The 19430-nt window shown below is 40.6% G+C and overlaps 3 protein-coding genes across 3 annotated transcripts; 1 reads left to right on the top strand and 2 right to left on the bottom strand.

Moving 5' to 3' along the window:
• Positions 1-1078: 1078 nt before the first annotated feature.
• Positions 1079-1846, bottom strand: LOC120294407. The gene is made up of 2 exons (XM_039314473.1): positions 1478-1846; positions 1079-1411 (listed from the first exon to the last, which is right to left on the bottom strand). The coding sequence occupies exons 1-2, from the start codon at positions 1844-1846 to the stop codon at positions 1079-1081; spliced, it is 702 nt and encodes a 233-aa protein (XP_039170407.1).
• A 5084-nt stretch (positions 1847-6930) lies between these two features.
• LOC104449097 (LRR receptor-like serine/threonine-protein kinase) lies at positions 6931-10442 on the top strand. The gene is given in 3 exon segments (XM_018875557.2): positions 6931-9894; positions 9990-10407; positions 10409-10442. Coding segments are annotated over 3 exon segments (3267 nt in total). The 5' UTR covers positions 6931-7079.
• Positions 10443-10964: 522 nt separating this feature from the next.
• On the bottom strand, positions 10965-16214 carry LOC104449096. Its single transcript, XM_010063117.3, has 6 exons — positions 15999-16214; positions 15575-15882; positions 14904-15087; positions 14235-14327; positions 13304-13391; positions 10965-11879 (listed from the first exon to the last, which is right to left on the bottom strand). Exons 1-6 carry the CDS (start codon positions 16070-16072, stop codon positions 11589-11591), a joined length of 1038 nt encoding a protein of 345 aa, XP_010061419.2. The 5' UTR covers positions 16073-16214; the 3' UTR covers positions 10965-11588.
• Positions 16215-19430: the final 3216 nt, after the last annotated feature.

Genomic DNA, 19430 nt, shown 5'->3' with positions numbered 1-19430 from the left:
GGCTAGGTATTTGCTCTAACATATTCTACCTTGTTACCATTCCAAAATGCTAGCATCTCATGGAAAGTCGATGAAATGCATTGGTTACCATGAATCCAATCTCTTCCAAGTAATAAATTGTATGATCCATCAACGTTGACGACACAGAAAGAAGTCTTAGAAGTCTTGGATCTCACAATTGGATCAACCATGAATATTTCTTTAATGTCTAAGACATCCAGCCTAACAACTGAATATTTGATGGGGTAATATCATTGTCTTTTTTCCCTATTTTCTTGTAGAAATGATAGGGGATGAGATTCAAGGTAGACCCTTTCATCAACCAGCACTCGAGATGTAGGCCGACCATTAATCCCGGCATTAATATTTAATGCTCTCAAATGATTCGAATTTTGTGCCATAGGTTTTTCCAAATTCCATTATTTCTTCAACATCAAAATAGAACTCCACTCCCTCCTTTTCATCTGCGAGGATTTCCTCACATAATTTTGTAGCAAATGGGGACGTGCAGAATTCATTAGGGAGTTTTGCTTGTACCATACATGAGCTTAATGGTGATACTGACCTTGATATGGAACTCCCCTTTAGCTTCGGTGATTGAGCAACTGCTTTTATGGCCAATCTTCTAGCTTGGTTAGGAGCTGTATCACCATCCTTTGGCTTTCTCCTCCAAACAAATTCTTTGCCTTAACCCTTTTGGGTTTATGGGTTGGCATTATAATGGGTTTGACCTAAGTAATGCGAACCTGGTCGAGTTGCTTTTGGAGCAAATGTATCTTCTTCTTTCTTTGCATCCTTCTCCTCTATGTGCATGTTAAGATGTCCTTTAGGGGTTGAGCTCTCTCAACCTTCTACCATTTACAAGCAAGTGGATCATGGGTATCTTTTCTTTTTGGTAAGAGTAATCAATATATTAATAGGGGTCAAACTGTACAATCAACACGGCTCCAAAAACTTACACTCAAAATGAACACGCTCATTAAGAGTGGAAGGAAGTCGCTAAAAAGCAACAAAACGACCGATAGACAGCCAATGGCAAACAAGCCTAGCAAAAACACCCAAGCAACCACCGATAAGCCTATGTTAGACTACGCTCAGAGGAAGCAAAGATAATGGGGTCCACATCCCACGAGTGTTGCATCCGCCTGATCCTGGGAGAGTCCTCAACATTCTTAAAGGTAAGGGCCTTATCCTTAACGACCTTGAGGAGATGCTTCTTCATGGCCGAAATAGATAATGGCTCTCCCCTGAAGAGAATATTATTCTTGTTCCTCCAAATGATGTGACACAGTGCCCCAAAAGAAAACCGGGCAACACACTTATAAAAATCCTTGCCGACGAGCAAGGTAATGGCCCAACTGAGAGTCTCCTCCCAAGTCCTATTGGTCCAGGGGAGATTGCATCTAGTAGCCTAGAAGAAGGCAATACTCGAGGTAATGCGACAACCAAAAAAGAGATGATTGATAGAATCAGGCACCTTATTGCAAAAAGGGTAGGAAGCAGCATCAATTCTACCATAAGACATGAGAAGAGACTGTGTAGGCAACCTCCTCTTGGTGATGAGCCACAGGTTCAGTTGGTATCGAGGCAGGATGGCATTACTCCAGATGAGACAATGCCAATTGACTCTGGCCTTCTTCCGCCTTAAGGCCTCCCAAGCTGAGGCCACCGAGAACAAGCCTGTCGAGTCCTCCCTCCAACAGAACCGATCTTGGGTTCCAGACAAGGAAGGAAGCGGCGAACCCCAAGACTCAATCTCTGATCTGATAGCTTGTCTATCCTTAGAGAAGAGATTGGCAACCAAAGCCTGCCTAGAGAGACCGGAACTATAGATGTGGGGATCCATGAAATATAAATTCAAAGGACCCCTAGGATACCAATTATCAAACCAAAGCGACGCTGATAAGCCATTGCCTAACCTCCAGTGGAAGCGAAGCCGGCGTCTGTCCTGAGTTGTAAGATTTTTCTCCACGCCTAGGAGCAACAGGTTGGCTTTTTAACTATCTAGAAGTTCTTGGTTTTTAAGAAGGTTGAGTGGACCCACTTACACCATAACGACTCCTTATCTGAAAATAAATTCCAGATATGGATCATTGGTATCTTTAAAGTGTGTCGACGACAATAATTAGTTGTTAGCTTCATATCTTCATCGTCGAACTCTGCTTCTCATCTATATGAACTAACCACTCGAGGGCAAATAGTAGATGGACCATAAGCAACATAATAGCCATACTTTCCACTATGTTTTCCTAGAGTCCCAATAGTAGGGTCTCCTTCTTTGTATCTTTGTTTGAATGACTTTTTAGCTATTCAATGCGTATGAAACTTCCTGGAGAGCCTTATTTCATATACAACGGGTTCTCTTTGGTTAGAAGCACCAAAGTTGCGTACCTCATTACTAATCATTGCGCAATATTGATTGTGATGCCCCCTAGAGTAATACTTCCGTTGCTGGATCAACTGCTTACATTTAAACACAGCTGAGGACCTTGATTCTTACCAGATTCTGAATCGCATAGTTCAACCCTTTTCTTTCGATAAGCATAATGTTGACTAGGATAAGCAGGCTCATTTGGCATTGGTCATTTTTGAAATAGGGCAATCAAGCTTGAGTTGAGTTCCCTACCAACAACCCTTTAACTAAATTCATGATACTTGCACTTGGGACTATACCTCCCCTGTCTAATCACTCACTTACATCTTACATAGAATCGAAGCTGGTGATGACCCACAAGTATGAGTCTTACTTTAGATGATATCATTCCAGTCATGACAGGGAATGGGTCCACATCAACTTCCATGGGAACTTTATTCTTGTCATCAACAAACTTTATTTTCCATTACTTGATCGCATTGTGAATGTTTAAAAAAAAACCATGCAATTGTTGGTACTATGACTCCTTGAATAATGTCATTTATAGTATCTCTTCCCTGCTAATTCTTCTTTAGCAAGTATACTCTGCCCTTCAGTCAATCTTATCTGGCCATTAGCTAGTAATAGATCAAATATCAATTCAGTCTTTTTGGCATCGAAAGAGTAGTAGACAAGCGCCTTGGCTTTAGGCATGAGGTTGGACTTCTTCTTTACTTTGGCTGGCTTTAATGCTTGAGAAATATATAGTTTATCTATAATCATTTTAGCAATAGCAACTTCTGCTATGTCCACCTATTCCAGCTCTTCATCTGCTTCCACAACATCAGCCCATTGAACTTCTACTCTTCTACCATGTCTCTTGTCTTTTTCTTTGAGTAAGCTCTCTTACTTAGTGCTTATGGTGGATAGCTGAAACAAGTCATAATAGGGTTGTCCTACCATCCTTTCCTGGATCTCAAATTTCAAATCGTCAAATGCAAGATCTACAAATGTTTTCTCAAGCAAGGGGACCAAGCACTTACTGGCTCTCTTAAACCTAAAAATGAACTGATTGACTGACTCATTATGCAGTTGTTTCATAGTCAATAAATAAACGACTGACAATTATGGGACAGCTCTTTGGAACTAGGTATGAATAGTCTTTCCATTTGTTCCCACAAATTAACCGAGTTTGATGGTAATGTCATATATCAAGTGAAGACAGTTTTTAAAGATAAAGGGAATAACATTAACTTTCAATGATATGCATGTGTTGCATCCCCACATTATGCCAAGAAACAACTAACATGCTCGAAGGTTGACCAATCCTCTTCATTAGTAAACATAGTAAACTTAGGTATATTGAAACCCCTCAGGTGTAGTATAGTATCCATCCAATTCGAGTATGGCTTTCTGTAAATATTAACCAAACATACAATGTCACTACCTTATCCCCTTAATAATGGTTCACTATTGGCTAATTTGGAATTAAAGCCATATTAGGAAACCCTAGGCCCTATTGTACAACATGATTGGGTTGTAATGCTAGATTTGTATTTTGTTGAGGAGCTTAATAGTATTACTGCTAAGACCCATAGAACTATGGTTGTAGTTGCACTACAGGTACCAGATTTATTTGTGGGTTAGGGATATTCACCTAAGTAGAAAGAAGAAGTTGCTGCAAAATTTGGGTTGAACATTCAGAGGTACTTGGGGTTGGACATTTGGCATCCCCATTTAGGGTAACTGGGCCTGAATGTTCACTTGTTGCAGTTGGTCATGTCCCCTAACTAGGCTCATTACAACTCTAGGGACTTTCACCATGATGGGGAACTTGTCTGAGGCATCAGAATGTGGCCTGGCTAAGTTAGACCCATTCCTGAAGCATTCTCCATGAATGCGTTTTGTTGAGTCACTAGCGGAATGAACACTGTAGGATTATGATTAGCGTTTGTAACAACATGCGTATTAGTAAACCCATTTGCTTGCACGGTTACAAGAACTTCTCCCCTTTGTAGGATTCTAAGGGAGCCCAATCGACATGGATTGTCTTGCATTACTTAATGTTACTTGTGAAGCTGATGATACAGGAACATGCCTGGTTGAAATAAGGACTTGTCCGATTTGAGGCTAAGTTGGGTTCGTTAGGACTCCATGTTGTCCTTGGGTACACTCATGATAAGTATTGATGATTAATGGCCTGACAATGTCAATAATTTGCTTGATCATGTAATCTGCAAACTCATTTTGAGTCTCTTCCATTGTTCACCTCATGGTAACAAGCATGACCGGTGTGAGGTCCGCCTACCTTCTTTCTTCTACACGATGCCTCGAAGCATCAACTCCTTCCTCTTGGACTTGATTTGTGACTTCATTTCGAGGATGTTGGTTGCTCGTCAGTGGCGTTATTCAAGTTAATTCAACTTCAAGTCCGTGGCGTGGCAATCTCTCAACTCAATGCAATGGAGGTCCCATTAGGCGTGCCCTAAAGAAGTCTCATCAGTTTTGATTCCTGCGAAAAATCTTTCACCAAATGCTGCATTTTGGTTTTATTATAGGAGACTCAGGTCCTATGTTGAGTTTGGATAGAGAATGTCAAATGCAAAGGAAAAATTTATTATTAACTTGTATATATAACCCTAACGATTGATACTTGGAAGGCTCAAAGAATACTGATTATGGGCACAAATTACACTAGAATCTAATCGATGATGTATAGGACACTAGTAACTAGATAGTCTATGTTTCAGACTCAAGCTATGTCAGAATTTAATCAATGACACAACTTATTTTAGGCATAAAGCTGGAATCTAATCAATAACAATACCCCTAGATAGGAAACACGACGTCAGACTTTAATCAACAACGCTGGGCTTGTGGAACAACATTAGAATTTAATTGACAATGCTGGACCAAATAGAGATGCCCGCTAGAATTTAATCAACAACGAGAATCTTGAAAACTACAGCTAAAAATGCGATAGAGTAAAAGTAAAGTAAAGATAGTTGTTGTGTTGCTCAGGAGGGCTCTTCGTTGAACAAACTGTGGTATTTAAAGGATGAACTAGTGGCCATCAGTTGATTTCCTTTCCTTGGGCATTACTCCTAACATTTTCCACATTTTCCATTCCTTCTTAGCACCTTTATCCATGAGTAACTGCTTCTTGACTTGTCAACAATGCCCGTGCTACTTCCCCATCAATTAGATAACTGCTCCTTATTTTTACGCGCATTTCTCACAGCAGTTGTTCTAGGTTGAGTTTTAATGCTAATTTCACTTAATCTTCAAATTTGGTGTACTATCCCCATAGCTTGACACGTGGCAATCAGTTACCTGGCTATCAATTTTAGAACTCACTTCTAGAATTCGATTAAGGCTCAACTTAAGTAACCTCCACGAAAGTTGTTTACTTTTGACTTTATGAATGAAATGGAGTGTTTCACCTATTATCTCCTCGTGACCAACACGTAATACCAGAGGTAATTTGGGTGTAAACACAATGCCACCGGATCGCTGTGCTGAACCAAAACATAAGCTGGGATGAATAAACAATTCGGAGCCGGCGGGACATTGTCTCTTCCACTTTAAGAACTGGGTGTTTAATTTAATATTCTCTTGGCTTTCTTCTAGTCTTTAGTGGCCAAAAGCTACAACTAGACAGCATGATCATATCTGGATCCCATGTATCTAGCAATGTCGAAAGGCTCCGAGACATCATTTTCCTTCCCTGCATGTGCATTTAACCGCTCCATTTCATTTGACATGCACACACAGCACGCACACATACTCCCCACAATAAGCAAACTGAAGCTGATATGCATTATTGCTCTTAAACAATTACTAAACGGGAACTCTAGTGCTTCACTCAAACAGTGACTCTTCAGATCTGTAAAGTCCCATCTTTCCCCAACAAGACAATGTGAAAACGTTCATAAGGACTCCCTCTGGTGAGACCCAGTTCGCCAATCCGAGACTTGATCATGTTCCCTCCTTTCTTCTGTCTGATTTATACTGCTCGAATTGAATTTCATCAGCAACCGGTTAACAGCAGACTTTGGCGAGATGCATTAGAGTAGTACTGGGTTATGGATCGCTTTAGACTGTGTATGTTTTAGCAAACATGGGTCATTTTGAAAGCTTATTATTAGCTAAAGCACTGGGAGAGTGTTCTATACTCGAACTGTTGTATTCAAACCCGCCTTTCCATCATGCTCGTTGGATGTAAAACCAACTCAGCAGAGTGACTTTAATGCGATAGGAAAACTTGGTGTGGTGAGATAAGACGATCATACAAGGAAACAAGATGTAATGAGCAAGCAGCATCGAAGTTGCTTGCCTGAAAGCTACTCAACGTATTTAAAAATCACAGATGATTATACAATGAAGCAGAGCGTAATGGGTGAGCAGCTTCGAAGTTGCTCTCTCAGGAAAAGCTACTTGAAATATAAAAATCGGCAAAGCAGTGAGAAATTGAAGCGGACATTAATTCCATTAAACTTTTTCTCATTCCTTTACATTCATAGAAAAACAAAAAGAGAGAGATTTAAAGAAGGGCAAACAACGCATCTTCGTCACCATCTCCATAATAAACAATTTAACTATCTAGTATAATATTCGGAAAATGAAGGCACTCCCGATCTGGATCCTCTGGTTTTCTTCTATATAAACAAAACATGGGGTTTCGCCCTCAACAATCCCAAAGCAGATTGACTGTTCTTCTGCGGCAATGCCTGCAACTCTAAGGAACCCCCTGCTCTTTCCAAACATCTTCACTTTCGCCTTACTTCTGTCAATAAACCGCCACCTTTTCCCATACTGTGAATGTATCGATATTCAGGGTCAGGCTCTTTTAACATGGAAAGAAAGCCTGAACAGCTCTGCAGGTGCATTAAGATCATGGAATCCCCTGGACCCGACACCATGTAAATGGTTCGGAATACGTTGCAACTCGAATGGCGAGGTGATTGAAGTGAGCTTGAGATTAGTGAATCTGCAAGGCTCATTGCCTGTCAATTTCCAGTCTCTCATGTCCTTGAAGAGCCTCATCCTCTCGTCGGCAGACCTTACAGGCACAATCCCAAAAGAGTTTGGGGAATATCAGGAGCTCAGCCTGATTGACCTCAGCGACAATTCCCTCTCAGGCGAAATACCAGAAGAAATATGCAGGCTGAGCAAGCTACAAACTCTATCTCTCAATACAAACTTGCTCGAAGGCAAAATCCCCATTGCGATTGGAAACCTTTCAAGTCTCACCTATCTGGCACTCTACGACAATCAACTTAGTAGCAAGATACCAAGAAGCATTGGAGCACTGAGCAAGTTAGAAGTCTTCCGGACAGGGGTGAATAAGAATCTCCGAGGTGAGCTGCCTTTGGGGATTGGGAATTGCACCAACTTGGTCATGCTAGGATTTGCTGAAACCAGCCTTTCTGGAAGTCTTCCTAAATCGATTGGATCCCTGCAAAGGCTTCACACTTTAGCCATATACACGGCTTTATTGTCGGGCCCCATTCCTGAAGAGATAGGGAACTGCAGCCAGTTGCACAACCTGTACCTGTATCAAAACTGGCTCTCAGGTCCAATCCCGTGGCAAATTGGGCAGCTAAGAAAGCTCCAGAGCCTGCTTCTGTGGCTGAATAGATTGGCTGGTGCAATCCCTTACAAGCTTGGAAGCTGCACGGAGATAACGGTTATAGATTTGTCTGAGAATCTTTTAACCCGAAGCATCCCCGATAGTTTTGGAAACCTTTCAAAACTTCAAGTATTGCAGCTGAGCACCAACCAGTTATCTGGTACCATACCATTAGAAATGATGAACTGTACTGCACTGACTCATCTGGAGGTTGATAACAATGACCTCTCGGGCAGCATTCCCTCGCTTATCGGCAATTTGAGGAGCTTGAGTATCCTCTTTGCATGGCAGAACAAGTTCACCGGCATCATTCCTGGTAACCTCTCCAACTGCCGAGGTCTTCAGGCTCTTGATCTTTCATACAACAATCTATCTGGTCCAATACCGAAACAGATATTCAGACTAAGGAATCTCAACAAGCTGCTGCTGATCTCCAACCATTTATCTGGTTTCATACCGCCTGATATCGGAAATTGCACAGCTATGTATCGCCTGCGGCTGAAGGGCAACAGGTTCGTGGGCCCCATACCAGCAGAAATTGGAAAACTGAAGAGCTTGAATTTCCTTGATCTGAGTAACAACCAACTTACGGGAGGAATCCCTCCATCAATTTCGGGATGTGGGAATCTCAAGTCCATCGATCTCCATTCAAATGGGCTCACAGGTCCTGTGCCAGATATGCTACCAAGGAACCTAAGTTTTGTGGACGTCTCCGACAATCAGCTAAGTGGTCTGCTGACTCAAGAGATCGGATCACTGACTGAATTAACGAAACTCAATCTCCAAAGGAATCAACTCTCTGGCAGAATTCCAGCGGAGATTCTGTCTTGCAGTAAGCTTCAAATGCTTGATCTTGGAAGCAACAACTTTTCAGATGACATTCCAAAGGAGCTGGGCTTGATTCCATCGCTGGAAATTTCTCTGAATCTTAGCTGCAATCAATTCTCTGGCAAGATTCCGTCCCAGTTTTCTGGTCTAACTAAGTTATCGGTCCTTGACCTCTCACACAACAAGCTACAGGGCGATCTGAATGCCCTGGCAAGCCTCCAAAGTCTGGTTGCACTCAACATCTCTTTCAACGATTTCTCCGGTGAATTACCAGATACCCTAATTTTCAGAAATCTACCCTTTAGTGATCTTGCTGGAAATAAGGGTCTCTACATCACTGCTGAACCTGCAAACACAGACGGCCATGTCGAATCTGCGAACAGTGCAAGATCTGCTGCAAAGTTAGTGATGCTAATCCTAGCAAGTACTGTTGTTGTGCTGCTTCTGCTAGGAATCTACGTGCTCGTCCATGCTCACACTAACAGACCCCCGGGAGATGAAACTTGGGAGATGACTCTCTACCAAAAACTCAATTTTTCCATTGACGACATTGTCAAGAGTCTAACAACATCCACCGTCATCGGCACTGGGAGTTCTGGAATAGTATACAGAGTGACGACTCCAAATGGAGAAACACTTGCAGTGAAGAAAATGTGGGCCCAAGAACAGTCAGGAGCATTCGGTTCAGAGATTCAGACTCTGGGTTCTATCCGACACAAGAACATCGTTCGGCTTCTGGGTTGGGGATCGAGCCAGAACATAAAACTGCTGTTTTATGACTACCTTCCGAATGGAAGCTTGAGTTCCCTCCTCCATGGTGCGGGGAGGGGAGGAGCGGAGTGGGAGACTAGATATGATATAGTGTTAGGAGTAGCACACGCACTTGAGTATTTGCACCACAGTTGTGTGCCGCCAATCCTTCATGGAGATGTGAAAGCCATGAACATTCTGTTGGGTCCTCGATACGAACCTTACCTTGCTGATTTCGGATTGGCTCGCATTTTGAATTGTGACGATGATGATATCTCCAAACAGGGTGATAAACCTCACCTCGCTGGTTCTTACGGATACATGGCTCCAGGTAGAGATCTTGACGGTCCAGTCTCAGTTTCAATGACGCATTTACATAGTACTTCCACTGAACTACAACTCATTTATAGTCTTTTGGTGATACAGAGCATGCGTCCCTGCAACCAATTATTGAGCAGAGCGATGTCTACAGCTTCGGAGTGGTTCTTCTTGAGGTATTAACTGGAAGGCACCCACTGGATCCTTCTTTGCCCGGGGGAGCTCACTTGGTGCAATGGGTTCAAGGCCACGTAGCAAGGAAGGGAGACCCGGAGGATGTTCTTGATCCAAAGCTTAGAGGAAGGCCTGACCTGCTTTCGCAAAAAATGCTGCAGACACTGTCTATATCTTTAATGTGCGTAAATACCAAGACCGATGATCGTTTACTGATGAAAGATGTCGTTACTCTGCTGAAGGCAATTTGACATGTAGAGCTCATACGGCCAGGATCCGATGCGAAGAAAGGAGGTCTATTGGTCGCTCGCTCATCGCCTCCTTTGAGGCATGTTGTCTCGCAAAAATCGTCACTGCTCATTCGCTTTCTCTGATGATTCAGTGTGACAGGAAATTAGTCAGGTTTCAATTATCTGCTAATCCCGTGTCACGGGTCGTGTTGTGCAGGAGAATATGTACAGCTGCTGTATTTTCGTGATTCGATGTTACTCTAGGTTTAAGTATCCGACATATTGTGGTAGTTTTACATTCCATGCAGTATACCAAGGATCAATCAGGGAATGTGAAGGAACTTCTAAGGTTTTGTAATAAAATAAGCTATCTCTAGGTTTGACTTGTCTTGGTGTACTTGAGCTTATGATTGGTGTCCTTGGATCACGCAACTTATAATCAATAAAATACATACTCTCTCCCTCTCTCTCCCTCTCCCTCTCCTCTCTCTCTCTCTCTCTCTGTGCAGACATTCGAGCCTTGCTCACAAGGTCCCAAATTTCTCCATGGGCTGCACAGAGAGACTTTTCATGGCCGAAGGTCCTGAAAACTTGTCAATACCGACTTCCAGGATTTGTACTCTCCAATTTTCTCACATGCTCTCGGAGGAATTTGAAAACTAACTTCCGAAGAAATCAATGAGCAAAAATTAGGCTTGGCCAGCCGAGTTCATTGAATTTTCTGGACTCATGTCACAAATTTACACAGGAATGAGTTTCCTGAGAAAAAAAAGAGAAAGACTAGAAGTCCATGCTCACTGGAGAGGGATCTTGTGTAGACATTGCAAAATGTCCAAGATAAACAAAGATACAGTGATTTCTACAACTGCAAATCGACGAACTTAAAATACAGAACATTAAATGAGGAGAGAAAAAACCCACTCACTCAGATATGGTTAGCAACATCCCATTAAACTTCCCAAGTGGACAACTCAGATATGGTTAGTAACATTCCATAAAGCTTCCCAAGTGGACAACATCACCTGTGTCTGTAACGAGGTTTGCACGGTTATGTTATTTACTGAAACGAGAGGAAGCCTTGGCTTTGTGATGCAACATTGGCAGAATGAACAGCTTGAGTGACTCCTTTAGCAGTCCCATTGCACAACCAGTAATCCATGTAGGTGAACTGCATTGCGCCCTCCAAAATTTAAGATGATTGCCAACAACATTATTTTTAGGGCAGCGGAGGACAGTTGCGAAATCAATGTCCACCAAAACAGATGCTGATCCTTTTAGGAACAATTGCACCAGAAGGTTCATTTTATTTCTTCTCCAAAGAAGCCTGGGATTCTAATTTTTTTAGGATGACGCTTATAACACCCCAATTGAACCCACGGTACTGAAGCCACCTGACAATCCTTGATTTCCGCGTATCAATAGGCACACCCCCACTTCGGAGCCACTGCTTTGAGGCCTGAGAAAATAAGTGATCCAGTGCCACCTTTGACAGACCGAGTCTTGACTCTTGCTCAGTGCTAGAATCACACTCCTCAAAAACCAGTTTTACAGCTTTCTCAGCATCAAATTTGCTGACTCCCTTCTTGAACAGTTCCTGATCCAGAAACCACAATGCATCAAAATTTTACCATCATACAGGAAACCAAACAAATGTGCACAATTCGCTGGCTTTCTCAGTACATCATGTATGACAAACTAATGAAGCTCCTGCATACATATGCAGATCTTCTAAACATAGATTTGTTAAAAGCAACAACTCATGGATGGTAAAAATAGGTGAAATGACACCAGTAGTTCCTCAACTTTTTGCCCAAAACTTAAAACCGTCTTTCTCCTATTTTGGTTCAAAATGTACCTCTATTTTTGAAAAAGTGTCCATGGCAGTCATTGAGTCGGTCTAGTGACGGAATTTGCTGACGTGGACTTGATGCCACCAAATGTTGACTTTTGTGGACTTTTTAAAAAGAAACAAACCTGACCCCCCCCTTCTCCCCTCATGGCCATGACCGCTTGAGCTCAAGCTTGCGACATCCCTGGTCACTTGTCCTCGAGCTCATGGAAACTGGGGCTGCTCATTGTCCACAGCTGCGATCAGCTCAAGCTCACAGCATCCATGGCTTGAGTTCGATCTTGCCACATCAATGACCACTCAAGCTCGAGCTTGCGCCATCATGGCCATTGCTTATGGCATCTAGGGCTGCAATCCACTTCAGCTCGAACTCACGCCATCCATGGCGACTTGCCACTCAAACTCATGGCGTCCATGACCACAATCTGCTTGAGCTCATGCCATCCATGGCCGCAACTTGACTTCACAGCGTCCATTGCTGCGATCAGCTCAAGCTCAAGGCAGCTATGGCTACTCAAGCTCAAGCTCGCAGCATCCATGGTCCACTTGAGCTCGAGCTCATGATCATGACCACCAGATCCGAGCAGAACAGCAATGAGCAGTGCCATCAACATCAGTGAGGTTGTCCAGGCTGCAGGGGCAATGGCCAGGGTGGGGAAGGCCGGCAGCCGATGGTGGGGAGTGCTTGGATGTGGATGATTTAAGGTTAGGGTTTGTTAACTTTTTAATTTTTTAGCACCACATAAAAATTGAGTGTATTTTAACAAGACGTGTAATCCTACAGTTCATGTCAACAATTTGATAGTCCACATCAGCAAAAATCGATTGGCAATAGAAGAAGTATAACAGAAGGAATAAAGTGTGGAACATTTTAAAAAGTAGGACGGTTTTGAATTTTGGGCAAAGTTTAAAGGGACTGCTAGTGCGATTTCACCTAAAACTTTTTGTACTCCAAAAGCCTAGCATCAATAACTAAAACTCAAGGGCAAACCAACAAAACAATCAGAATGGTATAAAGCTGTTAAATAATATAAAAGGAAAATCAGAAAGAAAGCAACTATAAGCAACACTGGCACAAATAGCATCATTTAAAGAATTTGACTCATGATCTTGCATGCAAAACTGCACAAAAGAAAGGAACAATTGAAAGATGCATGCAGTCTACATACTTGCTTTATTCTCCTAGGACCCCAGCAGGATGAAGACCATCTAGATCGCGAATACGTCTCAGCATAAAGACCATCATTGATGAACCCTCTACAATAGATTGAAAGGCAAAAGAAATGCCAAACCATGTTAAATGCAGATCTCACTTGAGTGTAATTGTACATGAATATAGTGGGAAGCAAAAATATGGATCTTTATCTAATATAAATATATTTGGTTATGCCAAAGTTATAGCTTTATGTCAGCTATTGTGATGCATCTAAGGACCGTAGTAAAATGCTCAAAATTGGCTGCACTCTCCTCCAAGGAAGAAATGTCCTGACAACATAAACAACTTACTGACAAATCATTCCAAGTTTTCACTCTGAGGATAAACCATGCCATATCATCAATGATGAATGCACATCGATCAAAAAGGACATGATGATGCTTGCTTTTTATTAATATCTACCATGACGGAATAAAGAGATATACTTAAAAAATGGAAATGCGACACAAAAATATCAATAGTGAAAACGCAGTTGCTCTCACTGAATGCTCCAGTTTTTTGCCAGCTGAGAAGCAGAGATGCATCATGCCGCAATCAATCAACTTCTAGAATTTCTAAATTAGTACAATTTGACTGGAGACCTAATTGGACAATAAAGGTACTATTTGGAAAACAAATTGACAGAGAGACTTCTTTGTTCTTTCAGATTTTGTTCCTGCATTTGTAATCAGTATGATTCTAAATAATCCCAAAATGGAAATAAACTATTGACGAGTACATGTTCATATATTATACCAGAACTACCTTACGACATAGTGTCCCATCCCCCTACCCCCACTAGGCCCCAAACCAAAAAAGGAAAAGCAAAAAAAAAATGTACTTATAGAAAACAAAATGTGGCCAGTCCCTCAATGGGGATGCTCTCTTGCTTTTCATTTACTAACCTGCTCTTGAAATCATTCACCACAGCTTCAACAATAGCAGGAGGAAATCTCTTCCCTTGCAATTTCTTTGTCATTGCCACTGCTGTATATGCCCTGTAGCGAGAGTCTGGAATTAAAACTAAAACCTCTAAATTTTTTCTGTGGCATAAGCCGTGAGGAGATACTACTGCCATCGCTTAGAAGTTAACTAAAGAAATTTTTTTTTTTTTTTTTTAACTTCCTTTGGTCATTTTTTTCAAAAGTCAGAAATGTCAGTGGCAGTGATGTACTAAAGGGAGTTGATCATACTCAGAGCATTCTCAACAATCACACGAAAGCCCAAAGCCAGTTCCCTTAGTGGCATCTGCCTTCTCTAAACAGGAAGAGGTCATGGATTTGAACCTTGGACATCAAGTTGGAGTGGGGAAACCACTCTCCCTTGCCATCATTTTACTTATGGGAGAAAAATTAACAATTTGATAACAATGCTTTGAGTAGCCAAGATGGATTTAGATAATTTCCTGTCTCATCTCTTCAGTTCATTAGCCTGGAAATTGACAATTGGCCCGACAGCCTAGCCAGCCTAACAGTTAGCTTGCAACTTACTACTGCTGCAACAACTGAGACTTGAATTTACAATGATTTGAATGTACAAATCTATTCATAAGTAACATAAGATATAATCAAAACCTGGTAGCCAGCAATTTAAAGGCCAAATCTTCGGCATCTTTTCTAGATTTGCCACCTCTTAGCTCACTGCCAACATTACTGTTATCCCCTTGATGAACTTCAATCTCGTCAGCATCTGCTTCTATTCCTTCAATAAAGTCATCATTGGTCTCAATGATATCCTCAATGGTTTCTTCCCCCAACCCTACAATCAAGTACTGCTACATTACATCCGGAAAAACTTGTTAAGAAAACAGATGTCGTGATGTAACACGAGAGCTGATGCTCATTGTAACAACATACCTACTCAATTTGAAAAATCATACACGACACACCTAAAAAGCAAGCACACAAGCACAGATGCACCTGAGCTCACACAGATGTGCCGTCATACTTGGTGGGCACAGCTCATACAAGCATGGCACAGCCATGCAGCAAGAGCTGAAACAGCTGAAAAGGAAATATATAGAAAACCAACTACGAGTAAAACTAAAAAGACCCAATACTACCATTCAATTTTTAATCCCTGCAGATTCAAACCCCGATTTTCATCAACAGAAGAAATGGAGAGGATCGTACCAAGATAGAATTAACTGTTCAAGCCCATTACACTATCCTCAAGAAAACCGCATATTAAGCACAATCTCATAACCTCAACATCACAGCCAAATATAATTTGATCAAATTCCTACCGGGCGTGGCATCAGTAACATTGACTACTGGCATCTGCTTGTTTACAGGGCTCCGAAACTCTGCACACACTAAACCATTTGCGACCGCTTCTCCTTGACCTTTGCGATAAACCCGAGACCTCATCACATCAGCATTTGACATGCTCCGAGCTTCACTTATCTCTGGACTCTTGGCTGGTGGAGTTTCAGGTTTCTCATGCTTGTCAGCCTTGTCCATTTTCAAAGGCACTTTGGGAACGTACCTGACTGGAACGGAAGAACCAAGGTCCCTCCTTCCCAAACACTGGATTGCACCACTCTTCCTAACCCTAGAAACCCAATCAGAAAAAAAAAAAAAAAAAAAAAAAACCTCAAAACCTATTGTTGAAGCAGCCTTAGAACGATATCCTATGAAATTCGGGTCGATTAAGGAGAAATCACTCACCATGCGATGGAGAGGGCCCTGCTCTGAAGCTGAAGTGTCATCCTGAGGGAGAGATTTCCAGGGAAAACCGCCATTTTCGTTCAAAATTTGCAGAGGAATCAAGCAGACCCAGAATAAGAAGATGGAGAATACAAAAGGTTGGATTATTACAGCGGCTCCGCTTCCGTTAAGAGACCCCGGCCACCGCCAGGCCCAATTTTGATCAAGTCATGTAGACGCAAATGACCGAAACGTGAGCTTTGGTCCAATTAATTCAATTTGTTCTTGAAATTTAACCTAACTCGAGAATTTTTAATTTATTCAGTATGGTCTCTAAATTTTTTATACACATGTAATTTAATTATTAAATTATATAAAAATATTCAATATTATCATTGAATTTGAATTAATGGAGGAACAAATTGAACATTTTTATACGGTCGGAAAACTAAATTGAACATGCACTGAAAATTCATAGATTATATGAAACAAATTAAAAGCTCAAAGACGACATTACACGTTGGGTAAAGTTCAATGACTACATTGAATAAATTTAAATTTAATAGACCATATTATATATTAGGTCAAAATTCAAATACCATTTGTGTTATTATCCCTAAATCATAATATCTAGCCGAGATGATTACCGAACAATGTTATGTGATGACATGGATTAAATTTCTAGTTGGCTAACTTTATCCACATCATGCTCTAATATTATCTAAATTGACTAGATTTTTTCATACTGGGCTCATGTTGGACATTCGCATCATATGTCAGCATTGTTCGATAGCCAAGTAAGCCGAATTCAACAAGATTCAATGTTAGGGGACTTAATTAGAAAATTTGCGAAAGCAAAAGCACTTGATCAAATAAATTAAACATACATAGACTTGATTAAGAAGCCTAAAAATATAGAGATAAGAAGTAGATATTTCCCGATGTACCCCCTTTTTTCTTAAATAAAGTTCGAAGTGGATATTGTATCAAATAAGAGACGTGTAGTCTTAAATAAGAACCTAAAGTGGCTAAGGTAATTTCAAATAAAAGCATAACCTTGTCAGTCGTCCGGCCAGTTAAGTATTCCAACTAATCAATGACATTTTCATCAAAAACTCAAAAAAGGTGAAGTACGAAAATGATCTTGACCCAACTAGAAAGTCAAGCCCTTTTTAGGGAAAAAAAGCACTTCACGCATTTATTTAGAAAAAGCTCACTTCAAATTCTTATTTGAAAAAATAATAGCATATAAAATCCTCATTTGAAATTTTTCCTTAAAACTAGACAAAAGCTTCCTTTTCTATTCCGTTTTCTCTTTTCCTTTTTATGGATAGATAGATAAACTGTAGATAGCTTTCTGTTAACCAAATTCCCTCCGATAGGCGACAACTATGTTTTAAATACTTTTTCTGTATTTTGTATTTATGAGACTTTGGGCCTGCATGGTTGTGTTCTTTTTTTTTTGTTCAAGAACGGATTTTCTATTTTTTCGTTTCCGGGAATAAAAAAGAAACAAAAAAACTTATTTCTTGTTTTTGAAACAATTTTTAAGAACAAATTTTCTCTCTCCTTTCTTTTCTTCTCTTTTTTTCTTCTTCTTTTTTTCTTTTTTCTTTCGACGGATTGCCGCCTCGCCCATGGCAACGACCGTCGCCGCCGAGGGCCGCCGACCTCGAGCGTCGCCGGCCCCCGGCAAGGCCAAGCATCGCCGACCTCGGGCGAGGCTCGGCCTCGTTGGGCCACCGCCAGGTGATCGGTGGCTGGGCGAGGCTTGGCCTCGCCCAACCACGACGAGGCTCAGTCGCCGGGCGGCGAGCCTCATTGTAGCCGGGTGAGACCGAGTCCTCGTCGAATGGCCGACGACCGCCGAAGAAGAAAAAATGAAAAAAGAAAGAAAAATATTAAAAATAAAATAAAAATATTAAAAATTAAAAGAAACAAAAAAAGAATACAAATTTACCAAACATGTTTCTATTCTTTTTTTTATTCTCAAAACAAGTTTACCAAACGCGTTTTCTAGTCAAAAATTATTTGGAACAAAAATAGTTTTTTCTATTTCTATTCCGTGGAATACTTTTGAACAAGTAAAAACACAAACAAATGCACTCTTTTTTAGACTATATTTTATTGAAGAAGCCTAATCTTTCATATCTTATCATTCAAAAAGTTATGATAAAATGGCTGATATGACATAAAAGATAAGAACAAAAAGGGGTGGAAAAAGTTCCCCCAAAACAAATAGAAAATGAGAGTAGGGGAAAAATCGAGGTTTGAAAATGAAATATACATTTGTCTTATGAAAAATCAACAACTCGAAAAATATTTTTCTAAAATAATCGTTTTAATTGAGAATAATTGTACGAAAAGTCTTAAACCTATTGTACAAAGACTCAATTTAATCTTAAACCTTTCAATTTTGCCAATTTAATTCAAAATCTTCTAACAACTTATCAATTTGGTAATAAACATTTTAAATGTGCTAATATAATTCTAAAATTTTTAAAGATTTGCCCAATTAGTCCTAACTCTTCTAACAAATTGCAATTTGGTCATTCCGTTTAATTCTGGTCAGATATCGTTGAGTTATGGCCCAATCAATGCCAACTGTCCTATTGGTGTAGTCGGCGCTAACATGAATTTTTTTAATTTAAAATAAATAGAATTTAATAATTAATTTAATAATGAGTAGGGATAGGGGTGTTTTATGAGATTTTCCTAACAAACGGGAATCACAAAGCGAATTTGCTTTGTTGGTGATGACCCATTCAAGCATGCTAGGTGTAATAATGGCAGAAGTATCAAATGAGATGGTGTTGGTGGATGGAGACGTGGCATAAGAACCCGGCAACCAATATAGTCCATCCTTAAATGAACCTTGGAGTAGTGGTATTGATATACAAATCCTTCACAACAAAGTGAAATGGATCAAAGAAGCAGTTGTTATCACGTGTAAAATTGTATACGAAAAGCAAATTTTGTTTAATGGTAGGAATGTGAAGGATATTTGAAAAATTAAAACCTTGTTAATAGGAAGAACCGACATTAATAATGTTTAAACATGGTCCACTACCTACACGAAGAGATTCGTTACCGTTACATGGTGTAGAAATCTGTAAATTGACAACGCCAGGCATCACATGGTGAGTAGCTGTAGAATTTGGAAACTAGTTGTCACGACCCCAGCTCTATCATTAGGGTCTCGAGCTACAAGAATTATATTTCGCGACATCCCAAGCGCGTCGTTGTCCCATTTCTTTTTAATCTTCAATTTAAACACATGCAGAAGCGTACATACAACACTCAGACAACAACAAGTAGCCAGAAAAACAATAACTTGCAAACACACAACTACATTAGTTATATTTACAAGCCTATTTTTTTCGGCCTGTTATCTACATGCTCTATACTCAAAAAGGTCAGGGTAAACCTTAGCTCCTCTATCGAAACTGCAAC

Source organism: Eucalyptus grandis, chromosome 6 (assembly GCF_016545825.1).
Source record: "Eucalyptus grandis isolate ANBG69807.140 chromosome 6, ASM1654582v1, whole genome shotgun sequence".
Classification (NCBI taxonomy): domain Eukaryota; kingdom Viridiplantae; phylum Streptophyta; class Magnoliopsida; order Myrtales; family Myrtaceae; genus Eucalyptus; species Eucalyptus grandis.
Note: the sequence above shows the minus strand (reverse complement) of the source record. Positions and strands in the feature narration are given on the sequence as shown.

What these genes read in the sequence shown, in the direction of transcription:
- LOC120294407 (XM_039314473.1), bottom strand. Translation starts at nt 1,846, where the DNA reads ATGGATCCCCACATCTATAGTTCCGGTCTCTCTAGGCAGGCTTTGGTT. An exon ending in CCTACCCTTTTTGCAATAAG is followed by an intron (nt 1,412 to 1,477) that starts GTGCCTGATTCT and finishes GCCTTCTTCTAG; the next exon opens with GCTACTAGATGCAATCTCCC.
- LOC104449096 (XM_010063117.3), bottom strand. Translation starts at nt 16,072, where the DNA reads ATGGCGGTTTTCCCTGGAAATCTCTCCCTCAGGATGACACTTCAGCTT. An exon ending in GTGAATGATTTCAAGAGCAG is followed by an intron (nt 13,392 to 14,234) that starts GTTAGTAAATGA and finishes AATCTATTGTAG; the next exon opens with AGGGTTCATCAATGATGGTC. An exon ending in GTCCTAGGAGAATAAAGCAA is followed by an intron (nt 11,880 to 13,303) that starts GTATGTAGACTG and finishes TTTCTGGATCAG; the next exon opens with GAACTGTTCAAGAAGGGAGT.